This window comes from Nannobrachium achirus, assembly GCF_963921795.1.
Source record: "Nannobrachium achirus genome assembly, chromosome: 8".
In the NCBI taxonomy this organism is placed as follows: domain Eukaryota; kingdom Metazoa; phylum Chordata; class Actinopteri; order Myctophiformes; family Myctophidae; genus Nannobrachium; species Nannobrachium achirus.
This window is the reverse complement of record NC_137817.1, coordinates 13,844,343-13,863,017: the sequence shown is the minus strand read 5'-3', so window position 1 is coordinate 13,863,017 and position 18,675 is coordinate 13,844,343. Positions and strand designations below refer to the sequence as shown.

Here is an 18,675-nt window from a genome sequence, read left to right as displayed (position 1 = left end):
ATAAATGCACTTGGCCCATGCACTTTTACTTTGGCCCAAGATGTTCTGTATAGGGATGTTGGTGATGGTGATGTCATGCTGCTTATCTGGAGAAGGGACTTATCCGTGTATTGATGTTTCCATTTGTATCTGTGTTTATTCGGTGTCACTGGGTTATACAAGTTTCTTTTAATACTCTATGGCAGTGTTACCACCTCAGAAACCACCTCAGAAAATATCTGTCTCTGCAAATACCACCATAATAACTGATGTTAAAATACAGGTGCGTAGACCTATCCCATCCTATTCCGCTATGCACAAGCCAATAATTTGATGATCGGGTCAATTGGACCGATTTCGTCGGTCATCAGATTATTGGCTTAGGAATGCAACAAAAACATCACCATGAATTCAAGGCTTTATGGCAGGGCTACTCAACTTAAGATGGCTCAGGGGCCACTCAGCAAAATGCCAAAAGTCAAAGGGCCGCAAGCTAAAAATGACGGTCCCATTTTGGACGTTTACAATGATTTTGTCTAATAATTTGTCTAATAATTAAGGAAACACACAGAAAACAGCCACATTTTGGGTCTAACAACCCAACTGCTACTATTGTAGAATTGTTTGATTACTAATCGTAAAGTAGGCCTATATCATTATTAGTACATGTCTTCAACTGGGGGGTTAGGGACCCCAATCCTCAGGTTATTACAGGGGGGGCTGCCAAATATGTGTGATACAGTTTTATATAATAGCCTACAGTAGGCTATAATACCTGGCCTACAGTGAGGGTCCCTGCTTTATCTCTCTCTCAGCTAAGGGGTCCTTGGCCTGAAAAACAACTCCCTGGTTTATTATATTACATTATAATAATATCCAAGAGTATGCCATTTTAGCCAAAAATGTTTTAAAAACATAGACCTACAAGCTCACAGCGTATCGCATCCACGACGTGTTGTGAGCTTGTAGGTCTCCTATTTAAGGTGCGACACCCTTCTACTGCGAAGTATAAATTAGGCTTCTTTCCCAGAACAGGACAGCAGCAGAGAAAGAGAGAGAGAGAGTTGCACCATTGCATCAACACTCAACAGGAAAGTTATAAAACAGTGAAAAATACTTTGTTTTAAACACAAGCAGTAGTCCTACAACACCCAGCAACGTTGTTGTTTTGTGTGTGCAGATATAGCGCAGAAGCTTTCTTTAACAAAATGATCTCGCACGTGTGACGAGGTCACGATGAGTCATCTATGCCCAAATATAGATTTCTAGGTCAGATGGCCCATAGAGTTTGTGATGTCAAACCTAGCAACCCAATATAAACAAACCTGATGTCAGACCTGAAGTATCCTTTTATACCCATATATGGAGATACAGAGATCTCCATATATGGGCATATTAGAAAGCCCATATATGGGCATATACGGATGACATCAGGGATATCCATATATGGGCATAAAAGGGACAAGGGCTTACAGTTAAGAGATCTCCATATATGGGCATATCAGAAAGCCCATATATGTTCATATACTGATGACATCAGGAATATCCATATATGGGCATAAAAGGGACAAGGACTTACAGTTAAGAGATCTCCATATATGGGCATAAAGGGACAAGGACTGTTACAGTAGATATAGAGATGTCCATATATGGGCATAAATGAACAAGGACTGACAAACACTGAGATCTCCATATAACCTATGGGAATATAAGGGACGAGGACTGTCAGCTTGTAGACCTATTTTCTAAATATTGTTGTACATTAAAAACTTGAAATGGGTCGTTCTGCATAGTACTTGGGATTTGTTGATGTAAATGTTCACATAGAGTGTAATAATTGGTAAAACAAACTTTTGGCCTATTTGTGGAGATAAGCGACCAACGGTCGCTTATCTCCCGATTAGGGAGTCTTACTGGTTATAATATCACTCAGCCTGTGCTACTCTGTGACAACAATCAGCGCAGCGGACACTCATGGATGTTATTATAACGCTAATTACTGTACTGCTAATCTTGCATTTTTAACCTGTGCGGCTGCTGCTGCATTCAGTGCATTGCTAGTTCGTCTGTGTGCCTGCAGAGTGCAGAATGAATGTCCGAGTGCTGTGGTGGCGACTCGCGTTAAAGATTGGCTTTTGGGGAGGGGGCTGAGATGGTGCATTCAATGTGCCTCGGAAACGTAGGATAGAATGAAATACTACATGAAAAAAACGATACATACATCCGTGGAGTTTACCGATCCAGACACTCAGCGAACGATACATCATGATTTCAGCCGTCATGTACCGATACACACTGAGAAATGCTGCGTTCACTCGATAGAAAAATTATATTTTTATTAGATCATGACGGGCCGCACAGACATGCGGAAAGGGCCGCATGCGGCCCGCGGGTTGAGTAGCGCTGCTTTATGGGGTGTGTAACAGATCGAACATAAGTAATTTCTTCTTTTTTGTGAACTAATCCTTTAACTCCTGCAGTTGTCTCACAATGCCACAGACACTGAGACAGACATTGAGAGCCTTTTTCAACCAAGTGCATGCTTGGTCAGAACTACCTGTAGTATAATATAAATATTTGACTCCACCTTTATCTTTTTTCTTCTTTTTTTGGGAGACTCCTCTGTGTACCACCAGAGGGAGGGGCTCAAGTACCACCAGTGGTACATGTCCCACAGGTTGAGAACCACTGCTCTACGGCACGCAGAAGATATACTGTACTAATATTCCTTCTCTAATCTCCTGTATGCCTTCTTTTGCATTTCACAGGGCAGTGGTGCACATCCAGGTCAATGACGTGAATGAGTTTGCTCCGGTGTTCCGGGAGCCTCGATATCACGCTGCGGTGACAGAGGGCAAGATCTATGACAGCATCCTGCAGGTGGAGGCCACCGACCAGGACTGCTCTCCACAGTACAGTCAGATCTGCAACTACCAGATCACCACCACCAACACGCCCTTCGCCATAGATCGCAATGGTGAGTACTAGCGACAGGAGTGTTGTGTGTGCCTGTGTTTAGGGCTGTCACGATATGACATTTTACATGACGATTAATTGTCACTCAAATAATTGCGATTAACGATTTAATTGTGTTTTTGTCGTTGATAATTACATTTCTGTTCAGCTTTTAGGCAAGTTGCAGTGAAGTTGCACTTGGCAGATATGACACATAACCTAAAAATACAAAGAAATGACTGACATATTTGACAACTTTCTACTTAAAAAATAACAATGATAGTGGAAATAGCCGATCTACAAGCTCACAACGCGTCGCATCGCGACGCGTTGTGAGCTTGTAGATCTGCTATTTCCACTATTTCTGAAAATGTTTATCAATGTATGAACATTTTTCAACATTCACGATTATGACGATTATGACAAAATATTTCCGATTATGTCAAATAATTACGATTAGACGATTATGTAATAATTGTGACAGCCCTACCTGTGTTGTAATAGTGTGTGACATAAAGTCTGGTGTAGCATGATTGGATAGTCATTCATCAACACACACACACACACGCTTTCCCTCAAGATCCATCAGTCTCCACAAATCACATCACAGATATCCATGCACGAATACCCACGCTCGCACATCACAGATATCCATGCACGAATACCCACGCTCGCACGCACACACGCGTGCGCACACACGCACGCTCACACACACGCACACACGCACGCACGCACGCACGCACGCACGCACGCACGCACGCACGCACGCACGCACGCACGCACCCACGCACGCACGCAAGCACGCACGCACGCACACACACACACACACACACACACACACCGCTTTGTCCTCTACTGATCCCACTCAATCTAAAGATTTAATTTCACGGCCCCTCATTAACATTCACACCCCAGGCGTCTTTATCATTCACATTTCTGCTGTAAATATTTCATGTGCCTTCATTTTTACATTATTTCCTTCTCCTGATATGTAAGCTGTGATTGATGTAGATGAAGTATTATTCAATAGTTGTCTGCATTCCCGGCAGTGACTGAAAACATCTTACCTACAGTAAACTGTACACCAGCCTGTAGTACAGTATATTATATCTTGTATCTATCAACATTGACAGCTTATATCTCATAGGTCCACAGTCTTCTTCCCTGACCATGTGTTCGCCACTCTAATACAGCATGACAGGCAAATAAGTGGCTCACACACATAAAGTACAAAATTCTCTTACTCTTCATTTTTGCGATACAGGCACAGAGGCACCGATCATTATTTCATATTATGTCTTTTTTTTGTCTTTTCTTGCCGTCCTAATGCTACTGTAGCAATAAAAAGGCTGACGAGGTGAGTTTTGGGCCAAACGGTGGAGTAAATGATACACTGGATGTTGGTCAGAGTGCTCTTTCTCTCGCTGCAGGGGTCTTGCTCTGCCATTGACTGCAGGCCTGAGAGGCCTCTTAAACTCAAGAGCACCAGGGGGAGAGTGGAGGAAGATGAAGGGAGGGAGGGAGAGAGAGAGACTTTTTATGCCTTTATTCGATAGGACAGTAGACTGACAGGAAATGAGGAGAGAGATGGGGAATGACATGCGGCAAAGGTCGTCTGGATCGGGAATCGAACCGGCGACACCAGCAGGCATCATAGCCTAGTATGTGGTATGCGCCTTGACCACCAGGCCAGCGGGCGCCCCAGTAGTGCCTTTTTTATGCTTAGTTTAGTGTGGTATCAAGTACCTAAAATAGCCGAGCTCACAAAGCGTTGGAGCGCGACACGTTGTGAGCTTGGAGGTCTGCTATTTTCTATATTTGCACCAAAAGGCCCTTTTACTAAGTTCATCAGCCCCTGTCTCTCTAACATTCTCTGCACGTCCCTGAGAGAGAGATACAGACAGACAGACAGACAGACAGACAGACAGACAGACAGACAGACAGAAAACATGCAGGGCTGCTGCCAGAGAGATAATAATACTTCACCCGTGTGTGTGTGTGTGTGTGTGTGTGTGTGTGTGTGTGTGTGTGTGTGTGTGTGTGTGTGTGTGTGTGTGTGTGTGTGTGTGTGTGTGTGTGTGTGTTTGAGAGAGAGAGAGGGAGAGATGGAAGCTAATGCAGTCACTTTCTAGCTGGCCAACCTTTCCAACAGTCACAGCATGTTGTTTCTGCTGACAAGGATAAGTTGAGGTGGTAATTGACAGAGGGGGAATAGGTATACCTCTATGATGCCGAAAGTTGTGCGTGCGTTAGATAGCAAACCACTGCAGATGAGGCAGCAAAAGAGAAAATAAGATGAGGGCCAAAAAACTGTATCATGTATGTACCCTATGATACGTACATCTGGTGCAAAATGGAGCACATTGCAGGGCAGAGTGTCATTCCTAGTTTACAGTCAACGCTAGGGATGTACTGTCTATAACCATCTATCGTGAGACAGTTAATTGCTAGGCTAGCTTTTCTCTAGGTTTTCTCTTGTCGGGTAAAGGGGTACTAAGTTACAGAGATCAGGGAGATGAGGTGCTGAAGCCTAATATGCTCAAGAACCACTGTTTTAAATAGAGCACCTAAGAGAATGAGTGTCATTATTACAATGATTATGTCAAGATATCTCACACAGAGGCCACATGAGGACACATTGCTGAACCCGGGAAGGTGTTCACCATCACTTTTACACCCGGGATGTGCACACTGTTGCAGGTGTGTGTGTGTGTGTGTGTGTGTGTGTGTGTGTGTGTGTGTGTGTGTGTGTGTGTGTGTGTGTGTGTGTGTGTGTGTGTGTGTGTGTGTGTGTGTGTGTATGTGTGTGTGTGTGTGTGTGTGTGTGTGTGTGTGTGTGTGTGTGTGTGTGTGTGTGTGTGCGCGCGCGTTTGTGTCCTTGCAAAACTCTTTACAGTCTGCTCACACTCTGTGGCACCGTGCAGCAGCCCGCCAACCCCCTCACCGTCTCCATGAATTGTCAACCATCTGTAGTCTTAGAGCCATCAAATATTAACAGAGGCATTAGGAGTACAAGGGCTCCTCGCAGAGAAAGGCTCCTCTCTTTCTCTGCACCCGGCATGAGGGATGATGCCAGGTCTGGTGAACGGGTGGCGTGGTTTAAGTCTGGCTCACTGCTGTATTGTATTCCAGCCAGGTTGCAATGAAGAGAGAAACTCATTTTGATTGTGGAGTGCAGTGCCCGATGTCGAGTCGGTCAGATAGGCGGTTGTCCAGAACCACCAGAAAAGGCTCTGGCTGTGGCCCAAGTGAGCCAATTGGTTGCCATGGCAACCCCAGCCTTAGCTAGATTTGGCAAATTCCCCACAACTGCCATTTGATTAGTTAGTCAGTCCACTTTTCACTGTCAGTTTGCACTTTTCAGACATTCTCCACACATTCTACACAAACGTTTGTTTTACCACTGCACAAGGACTTTCTAGTCGACAACTGCCGATCCCCCACATATGCACATATATGGCCAGACCCATATGCCCATATAATCCTCATCATGGATCTCCATATATGGGCATAAAAGGGACAAGGACAGACAGATATAGACATCTCCATATGGGTATAAAAGGGATACAGGCAGACAGACAGATATAGAGATCTCCATATATGGCCACAAAAGTGGACGTATGATGATGATTCTTTTATAAACCATAATGTTGAATATACACACTACTCATGACGTTTTTCATACCTCTGAAACCAATCAATCTATCTTTCTCTTATTCTCTCTCTCTCTTTTTCTCTCTCTCTCTCTCTCTCTCTCTCTCTCACACACACACACACACACACACACACACACACACACACACACACACACACACACACACACACACACACACACACACACACACACACACACACACACACACACACACACCCCCACGTACAGCTATTATGAAAATTGATCTGGCAAAGGAGGATTTTCTGGGGCGATGCAAAAACATTTTCTCATTCTCATTAGTTATGACTCCAATAAAATCAAGCTCATTTAGTTGTAAAGGCTCAAACTGCATCTTTATGACTGTATAAATCTGAACTCCCAAGTCACAGACAACTGCACGGCTTCAGGCTGCCTGTGCTGATGATGACATCAGTCTTGGGTTTCTTGTATCTACCTTTGGAAGAGAGAACTTTCTCTGTTGCAGAAATGTGAGGTTTTAACCTTTTAGTTTGTATTCTCCCGCATTAAGTTGTTTTGCCAATTGCCAACCCAACTGCAAATGTATCTCTATACACAGTAAAATACTCAGTGTTAATTTATCCATTTGTTCTAACTCTGCTAGTGCACAAATGGTATTATACATTGGGATGCATTTTTACACTCAGAGTTCAATCAACATTCTGGATTTTACCATGTCGTTTTGTAGTCCACATGGTGAAAATGTAATATTTGTATAATATAAACAGGACTTACTGTTAGTAAGTAAGTAGCCAGAGCAACGTAGGTCAGGAGCATATGTCCTGTTTCTGTAGCTGGAGGCAGCTTGATATACAGTACATGTATCCCCTTAGACATGGCATGCATGGCACTAGTAGAATGTCACAGGGACTTATCCCCAATCCAAACCTTGATAGTAAGAGCTGAACAGGGAAGCATTGGGTCTTTGGTATGTCTCGGCCAGGGATTAAACCCCGACCTCCAAATCTAACCACAAGGCCACTGAGCTGGTCCTCTCCGTACCACTACCAGGTACCATCTGACCTCTCCTCTGTCCTCTCCGTACCAGGTACCAACTGACCTCTCCTCTGTCCTCTCCATACCAGGTAACATCCGTAACACAGAGAAGCTGACCTTTGACCAGCAGCAGCAGTATGAGATCCAGGTGACAGCGTGGGACTGTGGCCAGAAGAGAGCCTTACAAAGCGTTCCTGTCTGCATCGATGTCAAACCTGTCTGCAAGCCTGGCTGGCAAGGTACGCATGCACTACACTGGAAAGTCCTCAGTCTTCACTAAACTCTGAGAGTGTACAAATGACGTTCAGACGTTCTGAATGTGTGGTCCGTGTGTGTGCATTTTTCCCTTTCTTTCCCGATTGTTGTGTGTCATGCGTGTCTTGATTTTTTACATGGTTGCTCGCTACCTCTCTACACCTCTCTCTGTCTCTTGCTTTCTCCTATTGCCTTACTCCACCTCCCGCCAGTCTCACCCCCCGCTCTCCCACCCCCTACCTCAGTCTCTGAGGAATTGGCCTGTCAAGTTGTGCCACCGCGTGATCAACAGCACTTTATCTGAGAACACGATGACACAGCCAACACAGCTCTTTGCGCATGAGAAAGTGATCTACAGTAGGTGCTAACAAGCCCTGGAAAAGATGTGTCTGTGCGTGCGTGCATGTGTGTGCGTGTGTCTGTGTCTGTGTGTGTGTGTGTGTGTGTGTGTGGGTGTGTGTGTGCAGCCGCCGTGAGCGGAACAAAACTTAACTTGTGCTCAAAATAACCATGGATCTCATTTGTACTTGTACGAGTGGACAGGATGGAACATGCTGCGAGATGACAGTCACTTACGTTGTTAATGAAGAAGAAGTGGTGTGGATCCTGTGTTATGTTAAGATGTGTTGTGTTGTGCTCAACAAGGCGGCTCTAATGTGGGATCTCTTTGCTATGCAGACCTTTTGTCATCCCACACATGACACGCTGTTTATGGCATTGTTGATAAAGAAAGAGCTAGGTTAAATGAGGACCATGGCAGCCTCACACTGACAAGTGGTACAGCTCTCCTAGACAGACTGTTATAAGTGGGTGAAATGTCAGCTACCCGGCGAGCTGTGACAGACTAGAAACACAGGATTATGAAGAGTGGTAAGATACCATGATGAGTCGCTTTAAAACCGGGGGAAATGGTAAAGTCAGCGAGGGGAAATATGCGGACAGGATGGTATGAAGATTTATCGAGAGCAACATTAAGAATTTCTCACAGACCTCATGTTTCGTTCATGCCTGTGTGGTCAGTAAAAGCATTCCCCACTGTGTGCAGTCTTGACCTGTCCCCCAAAATAACTACAACACCCCGTCGACATATCACTTGCTTAAGCATAATTTTATATTTGCTTGCTGATTTCAGCTCTGACATTTAGGTGAATGATTTGAGGATTCTGAATCTAGGATTGAAGTAATTTCTGACATCAAATATTTCACAGCTTCTTCTTTTTTTGTGTGGCTCTGCTGTAAAGTACACATGTACTGTATGCTAGATATAAAATATATTTGAAATGGATGATTACATAGCCTAATATCAGACTCTTAGTCATTTTTTAACAACTGTTACCTTTACCTTTAGTATTTTGAACCAAACATGATATAATAACGTGCTATAACGTGATATTGATTTGAGGTCATATCATCCTAGATTTCAAGGGATGGCACAATGTAACTTTCATAATGATTCACATTAGGCATTGGTGCTTAGCAAATTGTTATAATGCAGATAGTTTCCATAATGGAATACAAGTCAGTGACAAAAAGCCGTGACAAAGGTTGCCAGAAAGCCTGTGTGCATGCACACCGTCACATACTGCATAGGGAAACCGGCAGTATGTGTCACAGAACTCAATTAAAAAAGATCCATATGGTACCACAGCAGCCAGCAGAAAACTCTGGCTGCGTGGGTGTACGAACGCACACGTCCGCACAGGGACACTCAAACAGATGCCAGCCAAGACGGTTGTGGCTACCGGTACATCCAGTCACATTAACACTGCCAATCAGTTCTCCATTAATCCTCTCTCTCTCCTTGAAGACCAGCTTGCACTTTTCCTGTGTCTTCTACAAATGGGGATTTTTTTCAACACATCATTATGGCTCAAAAAACCACACACTCGCTGTCGCTCCACCGAGGTAGTCTTGTGTAGCCTATATTCCACAATCTCTGAATGGCATATTGAGTCTGGAACTACAGTAAACCCCCCTGAAAGCAGATTCCGGAAGCTGTCATCTATTCCTCATTTCTGTATATATTTTTTAAATTTCCATTTCTGATGTGCAGGCAGCTATATATCCTTCAACTAATTAGATTTATATTAGGGCAAATTTAATTGCCTGCTAAGTCAAACGGAAGCAGGGGGGGGGGTATCCGCTTTACTCACGGATCGGTTTCAGTGCTTCCATTGTACAGACTGTATGATGGAAGCATTTGAATATTATCGGAGGCAACAGTCTGGGTCGAAAGACTACCACCAAAGGACAGTAGTTCCCCATAGGGCGATGTTGAGATGGTGGAGAAGGAGGGATGAACGAAGGAAGAAACAAATACCACGATACACATCAGGAGAGACAATATATTAAAGCTACAATCTGGTACTTATTTGAATTAATAAAAGATTATTTTAACCAATCTGTATTGTAGAGTATGAAACAATATAATTAGCATGTCTGTAGTTGTTGTTGGTTGCATCCACATCCAAATGTAATCTGTGTAACCTCAAGGTATAATTGGGGGCATTTGTGCAACTGCAAATAATCCTTCTGATGCTGACAGTAGCTCTGGTGCTCTGTAACGTGGAGATAGTTTGCTCATTGTTTGCTCATAATATTAACTTATTACTTAAGTTACTATTAAATGCCCATAGCTAATACTGCCTATTATTTTGTTATCAACTTGCTGTAGCCTAAGGGACATTTCTCATGTTATTTTAACAGAATTAAAAACATGCATTGCAGGAAAAGAGACAATGAGAGAGATTTTCAACGGAACCTTCAACAACCTTCCATTGACAATGCATTAGTACGGCGCCCCCAGTGGCCATTCTCAGCCGATACGGAGAAGATGTTTCACGCAGCTGTGTGAGTCCAGCCTTAAAAGTTCACAATTTGAGCCATCACTACGAGTCGAAACATGCAGAGAAATATAAGAACCGAGACGAAAGTAAGTACGCCAGATTTGGCATGCTATGCAAAACCCCCAATAGGTAGGCTTTACAAGAGCGGGTCCATAGCAAGACATTTAATCAGTTTAACTAGAGTCATGCAAACAAATTCCATTTCAGTTTATTTCAGAGCCATGCACACATGAATATCAGTTTAACATTGAGTTAAACTTTTGAGTCATGCAAGACTCTGAACGGAGAGAGTGAACAGCTCAAGACAGAGATGCCTAGAGATTGCTTGTTGACGGCTTATGCCCCAGAAGGGTTGTTAGCGTAAGTAAGTAAGACTCTGAACTCGAAGGTGGAGGCTGGGGTGGCGGAGGCAAGCATTACCAGCAGCAGCAATGTGTGTAGCAGCATTTGAATAGCAGAGATCCACTGTAGGAGGGAGCCATATTTAAATGGACTGCCTTGTTGTGGGAATGAGCTGTAATTGGTGTGTTGAAAAGTGTGGCTGAACCACTGTAAAAGATCACTGTTTCTATCGGTTTGGTGGTAAACCCACATAAATAGGCCTAAATATTTCATAAGTTATTTCATGGGGCGATGGCTTGTGTGCACTCGTGTGCTGGTGTATGTGCAAGTGTGTGCACGTGCATGTGTGCGTGTGTGCGAGCGTGACATAGAGCTCCACTAGTTAAAAAATCCCTGGTACACCCCTGGTAATATCTAGTCATATTAACCTGCGTTTCAAATATAAATGTTACAAACCTCGTAGGTTTTGCTGTTGTCATTCTCCACCAGCCAACGTTGCATGAACAATTGATTGAAATCTTTTCGATTAGAGGTCTACTTCATCACACAGTGGATTTACAGTATATTATGTCGATGCGACCAGCAGGTTAACAGGCTTATTGAAAACAGAACTCTAAGCATTTACCACATAGAAAAATGCTTCTGCCTTATATAAGTCTGTGTCATGCCTCTATTCAACTGAAGGTTTTTTCTATAGCTCAAGAACTCAGCTGACAGACACACACAAAAAGGGCCGCATGATGATCAGCAGCCCCTCCTTCCTCCTAGTAAGCTGAAGTTTACTTTTGGTTTTATCCCCAATGTCTGAATGAAAGGCACTTTGTGATTTGATTTACTAATAATGATTATAATTATTGTGTTTCTGGTTAGTTTAGATTTTATATCACACAGCATATGTACTCATGTAACATTCACAATTCAAATTTAAATAATCAAAAGATATTACAAATATTAAAGTTGGAGTTAAGAGTTTGACACTTAAGTGTTATATGCTTTTTTTATTTTGTATTTCAAGCCATCATTTTTCATGGAGCAAGGTACTTTTTACCCTAAACAATTGTCTTTTAAGGCAGCCATGCAATGTTGTAGATGACATGATTGCTCCCTTTGCTGCCTTATAGAGGTGATGGATGGGGTAAAAAACAAACTTTACTCAGCAGAGGTGTTGTAAAAGTGTGACATCTAGAGGCTGAATATGTCTATTGCCCCTTTAATTATATAGAACTCAATGCATGCATTGCATATACATTCACAAACAGAAGCACACTATGTATGCACAATTGAAAGCACACAGATATCCACAGATGGCTGACTGACAGATATAGTCAATTAATCTGCATAATGCATGTCCATCTTTTTTTGAAAATGAGGCTGTTGAGTGTGTGTGTGTGTGTGTGTGTGTGTGTGTGTGTGTGTGTGTGTGTGTGTGTGTGTGTGTGTGTGTGTGTGTGTGTGTGTGTGTGTGTGTGTGTGTGTGTGTGTGTGTGTGTGTGTGTGTGTACATGTGCATGCATGTGTACAGTAGTGCCTCTATGCATGCATTTCACCTATTAAATCCAACCCTGCTTGTGAGATCAAGCTATTTTATTCTCGCAGAGCAGTGCATCTCACAATGTACTGTAGTGTTAAAAAATGATGGGCTAAGTGCATGGAGCACTCTTGAAAAATGTATTTTTAGATTTTTTTTCACAAGGCGATCAAATGTGTTTTTGAGGCCCGTAATGTATAATTTCCCAGTCCCTTTCACCCTTTGGCACACACTTATGGCTGTTTGAAATACAGTATGAAAGAGATCTCCAAATCCTATCATATAAGAGAAGCAACTGGTCCCAGGGAGGGTAGGAGTGAGCTGGATCAGGAAAATGAAAAGTCAACTCCAGATATCTGAGATCGAGAGAGCTTTTTCTCTTCTTTGAGGAAGAGAAGCACATTGTCTGCCTTGCAACCCAGCAAAACCACTTAGTAGCCACGGAGATTGGTGTGTGTGTGTGTGTGTGTGTGTGTGTGTGTGTGTGTGTGTGTGTGTGTGTGTGTGTGTGTGTGTGTGTGTGTGTGTGTGTGTGTGTGTGTGTGTGTGTGTGTGTGTGTGTGTGTGTGTGCACGTGCACGCTTTTGCCAGCAGACAATGGGGCTGATGTCAGATAAGAGCAGGAGGAGAATTAAAGAGCTAAAAGAAGAATAAATGGGTCCCATTCCTATTTCCTCTTCACCTCCTCCTCCCTCATTCCTTCTCTAATCTCAGACTGTCTGACTGCTGCATTACTGCCTGCAAATCTCTTTTTTTCTTTCTTTCTTTCTTTCTTTCTTTCTTTCTTTCTTTCTTTCTTTTTCCCTTCCGTCTCTTCTCTCTGACATTCCCTCTCAGCTCACAGCTTCCTCTCTATTTATCAAGCTCCTCCCCTTCATCTCCTCTCCATTTCTCACCTCTTCCTCTCTCTCTCCTCTCGTATGGCCCTATCATTGTACAGTGCGGCTTTTAAAGTCCGAAAACTACAAACGTAGGTCATTCACCACGGTGAAGGGCTATCACCGCGGACCTAGACATCTCTCCTCTGTTTTTTTCGATTGCTAAAACACATTTTTCAAAACTGTACGTTTGTTTCAAAACTGCACACACAAAACTCCAAACATCAAACACAAATTGCTAAACCCTGGCATCCCTTTGCAAAACAACTCTTTGCCATCAAATCTCTTAACATGTTCACAAAATGGAACTCGTGTTTTCATTTGGTAAACACAGCCATATTTTCACATGACACAGACATGCATTCATTGAATAAACACAACTAGCTTTTGGCTGAACACTACCAAGCATGAACAGAACACTGAAGAGCAAAATTGAAAACACAATTGTCGAAATACACTGAATGAATGTCAATTACTCTGGTAAATGAACCAATTCCCTTTTTGTAAAATGACCCAGTGTATGCCCACTAATCTCATAGACAAACATAAAACAGCACACAAATATGCAGACAAAACATTTTATTGACTGTAGGTCCAAACGTTTACCCCCAAACACTCCAAACACACAACGCCTCGCATCGCGAGGCGTTGTGTGCTTGTAGATCGGCTGTTTTCAATAGTTTTGTGCGACAGTCTTGTATGATGTAGCAGGGCTTTGCTTTACCAAAAGACGTACACATTTGAAACTTGGAGATACAAGTTTTCTGCCCGAGAGTGACAATATTTTAGTGATTACAGTATGTTGCGAGGAAAACGTTGAGATAATAGCCATTTTGGTTAGAACTGACTGAAAATAACTTTGTACTTCAAGTTTAAAATTATACTAAATAATATTTTTTCAAGTGTCCAAATAAATTCCAAATATTATCAAATGATCTCGCGGCACCCCTGGACTGCCGTTGTGGCACCCCAGGGTGCCCCATCACCCACTTTGAAAACCCCTGGCCTAGAGTGCCGCATGAAGCCCTGACAGGCCTCAAAGCCCACATCTCCACAAGCCTCCTCCATGGCCTGAAGCAGTGGGACCTGGCTCTGAATTGCTCGCCTGACCCGAAAGTTTAGAGATTTGAATATTTGTGTGTTGTGGATTGATGCTTTGAGATTTTATGTGAGAATTGTGTGCAAACCTGAAAAGTGTGTCTTGTGTTTTGACAACAAGGTGATGTGAAATTTACATCAGAGTGTAAAGAAGGAAAGTCAGAGTCTAATATGATAAGGAAATCTAAAGTAGTAACAAATTGAGTCAAGCGATTGGGGACAGAAGTAAAGGTTGTGAAAATTGTGCTAAATTTTTGAAAAATGTGTTTTAGCAATCGAAAAAAACTGTAATACTTTCAGACATCTCCCCATCACCCCGTTCAATGATTGGTCGATCTTGACCAATCAGTGTGCCCCCTGGTTTCAGAGGCACAGAGGCGCGGTGATAGGACTTCACTGTGACTATAGCCACCTGCTTCTAATGATATCAACGCACTTAATGCGAAATATTCACGTGCTTTCAGACTCTTCAATGCAGAAAGTATCCAGGATACTTGGATATCCAGTATGCCAATGCAGAGATATTAGTAGTAAAATGTCGACATCTAGTGGTCAACCTCAGAGGAGCGCAAAAATAAAACCTGAGGTGATTCCCAGCCTCGAACCAGATGCCAAGATGCCAAGTATGCTCTGTTCCCCTGTGTAACGCCCCACGCCACAGACCCCGACGGAGCGGCGCGGTATTGGGCGCCGATGACCCCCGTGAGTCGCCACCGAGGCGAGCGCTAGCGAGCCGAGTTGCACCGACGAGCGGTGGGAACGGCGCCCAATCCCACTCAGCCGCGTTACCGAGTTATGTGCCGTTATGGACAGAATAGTAAATATTCAGTCCCTCACTATCAACATCTACCCCACTATCCACGTCATAGATAAATGCACAAAAAAGGAGTCACTTCATCCGTTCATTAGCTCAGTCAGTAGAGCAATGATGCAACAATCCCACGGTTTGGGTTCGATTCCCCTGAGGGGAATAATATTCCAGGCGACAGATATCGGCGCATGCGTACTTCAAAGTGCACGGTGAACAGGATACCGTGGATACTCCTCCGTGGATACCCAGTGCATATTCTCTGCATTCAAACGTCTGAGAAATGGTGAAAAAGTCGGATTGAATGCGAAGAGAGCAGTCGAAGCCGGTGCTATAGCCATGTTTCCATAAACATATTCGAATTAGGGAAGCGAATTATCAGAAATACGCATTAAGACAAAGCGAATTTAGCATGTTTCCATTTGCGGGTGTCATTCGAATTAGCGACGTCGCATGAGTTGATCGGGCTGATTTTTTCAGACCGAACCTGAGCTGCATTTTCTGACTGCTGTGACTCGGTCGCTGTCTAGTAGTGGGAAGAAGGGGTTATCAATCATCATGGCCCCAAATAACTTTTAAATATCTTACAATTGGCGACGAGTCTCTTACGAAATCATCGGCAATAGTCAGTGGTGTGTGTTCCCCACAGGCCCACACTCCCGCGCCCCCACCGTTGCGCTCAGGTTCACCGGGAAAACCGCGGTTGCGTCGTTGCACAGTGCTCATCCTGCAAGTTTCAGCGTTCTCTGGAAGGTGGCCGATCTGCAAGCTCACAACGCGGCGCGGAGACGCGGATGCGAGCTGCTGTGAGCTTGTAGATCGGCCACTTTTGGCGTGTGATGAGGAAGGGTTAGCCACGGATGGCTTGACTCCGGGAGGTGAAAACGGGAGGTCCGTGTCACGGTCACGGTCTGTGTCACTCCGTGTGTAACAAACAACCGGTTTGTTTTGTGGGCTAACGGACGTTAAGCGGCAGAGGAAAGTGTTAAATTGGAGGACGATATAGACCCAGAATGTCATAATCTATTCGCATTTATTGTCTGACCCGTTTCCATTCACAAATGCGCATTTAGATTATTCGATAAAGCTTCAAAATCCACCTCCTCCAAGCGGATATTTTTTTTTTGCGGATAATAAAAGTTTATTATGTTTCCATAAAAAGATTTTGCGAATAAGCCGTTAATGCGCATTACGTGGCTTTATGGAAACGCCACTAATGATGGCCTCCACTTGTTTTGTAATTTTTAGCTCTTCACCTCAGACTATGATAAAGCCTTTACTCCTGCCTCCCTTCCACTCCACATCTACTTCCCTCTCATCCCCTCTCCATTCCTTTCTGTCAGTGCAGTGTGCGTGTGTGCATGTGTGTCTGTGTGTGTGCATGTCATAGTGGCTGTCTGACCTGTGTCTCTGTGGTCTGGCCCATGGTCCCTCCCGGCCCCAGGATGGATGCAGGAGGTGCAGGAGGTGGAGGAGGCCGTGACACCGGGGCTCAGCCCTTTCTGTCAGGCTGGAGGAAGGGCTGGCGGGCAGGTGGGGAGCGGAGCACAGGGGGCTTTGGGAAAGGAACAAGGAAGAGCCCGGAAGAGATTAGAATCCTACACACACACACACACACATGCTAGGTGCTGCTCACTTAAATGTTGATTTTGCACCTACAGTACACAATTGAGCTTGCACTCACACAAACACACACACGCACGCACGCACGCACGTACGCACGCACACACACGCGCACACATGCACCTATCTGTGAGAGATTACATTTTCACATTCCTCCTGAGCCTGAGATTGGAGTCCTCTCTTCCTGTGGAGATTGGAGCTTTCCTCTGTTGGGCCTCTCTCGTCTGTCAAGGTGACACTCATCAACAACAATTACGAAACGCTTGGGGAGAGGGAGAGAGGGAGAGAGAGAGAGAGAGAGAGAGAGAGAGAGAGAGAGAGAGAGAGATAGAGTAAATTAGAATCGCTGTTACATAGAAGGTGAGGAATTACATGTTGGTCCAGAACACCCCTGCTAGCACAGCGTATGCTCTCTGTGCTGCGTTCTCCAACACTCTCGACGAGTGCGACGCTTTTGACGGACATTCTTCCTTTACCCTTTTTTTCCCCAGCCTTCCCCGTTCTGTTTCTCACTGTTCTTTTCACGCTAGATTTGTTTCCCGCCTGAAGCCCTTGTACCATTTAACTGTTAAGTGTCTCTGTGTCCTCGGGAAGGAGAAGGGAAATAAAGTGGAGGGGGGAAAAAATTCCTCATCTGACGCAGAAAGAGCACCATCATTCATTACTAAGATGAAAGCGTCACAATGGGCAATGCGAGGGGAGGGGGGGGGGGGGGGGGGGGGGAGTGAGAGAGAGAGAGTGTGAGAGAAGGGAGGGATAGATGGATGGAGGGTGTGGGTGGAGGTATAGGCACGTGCACACATAGACATCAAAGGGGGCTTGAGCCCCTGCCCCTTTATCCGTCTGTAAAAAGTGCCCTCTCCAGACCATGAATGCAGTTTTCACTATGGTGTAAGAAATGCAAATGCCCTATGCTGAAGGCAGCATTCAGGAGAATTGCCTTGTCCAAACTCTCCTGAACTTGAATGCAGCATCTTATATTGAAAGAATTGCCCTTTCTGTGTAGAAATCCATGCCTTACGCCACATCTCCAGTATTGATTATGCTTAGATCAGCGTGGTATCAAGCACTGAAAATAGCCGACCTCCAAGCTCACAAGGTCTGCTATTTTCGCTATTTTCATCCAAAAGGCCCTTTTAGACATTTCAGCCCCTGCCTATCTAAAATTCTCTGCACGTCCCTGGTGGAGGTACTGTATAGGTAGACAGGAAAGGAGCAGAATGGTCTTTTAAATGGAGATTGGCTCTGATACTGATGGTGAAGCCTGGATGAAGGATGCTCCGTAATGATGATGACCCCCTCTTTACACACTCTGCATTAACAACCACCCACAGGTGCACAGCTTCACACACACACACACACACACACACACACACACACACACACACACACACACACACACACACACACACACACACACACACACACACACACACACACGAACGCACGCACACACAGCTCTGGGAATGGAAGCAGAGTAAAAGAGTGATGATGCATCATTTTGCTGAAGCAGCCCTCTTCATCTCTCCCTCCTCATCCTCTTTCTGTCTTGTTTTCACACCAATTCATTTAAAAGGCAGATGGTGCAATCTCTGTTGTCGTCTAAACACTGTGTGCGTGCATACGTACATTCGTGTATGTGTGTGTGTATGCGTGTGTGTGTGTGTGTGTGTGTGTGTGTGTGTGTGTGTGTG

The 18,675-nt window shown here is 44.2% G+C and overlaps 1 protein-coding gene across 1 annotated transcript in view; it reads left to right on the top strand.

The window, feature by feature from the left end:
- Positions 1 to 18,675, top strand: part of LOC308289775 (calsyntenin-2-like) — a gene marked incomplete at both ends in the record, with an annotated part of 308,051 nt that overhangs the window by 205,923 nt on the left and 83,453 nt on the right. The window contains 2 exons of the mRNA XM_080731527.1: positions 2,748 to 2,956; positions 7,693 to 7,842. Of these exons, the coding sequence (XP_080587653.1) occupies positions 2,748 to 2,956; positions 7,693 to 7,842 (359 nt within the window). The remainder of the gene's footprint in view (positions 1 to 2,747; positions 2,957 to 7,692; positions 7,843 to 18,675) is intronic.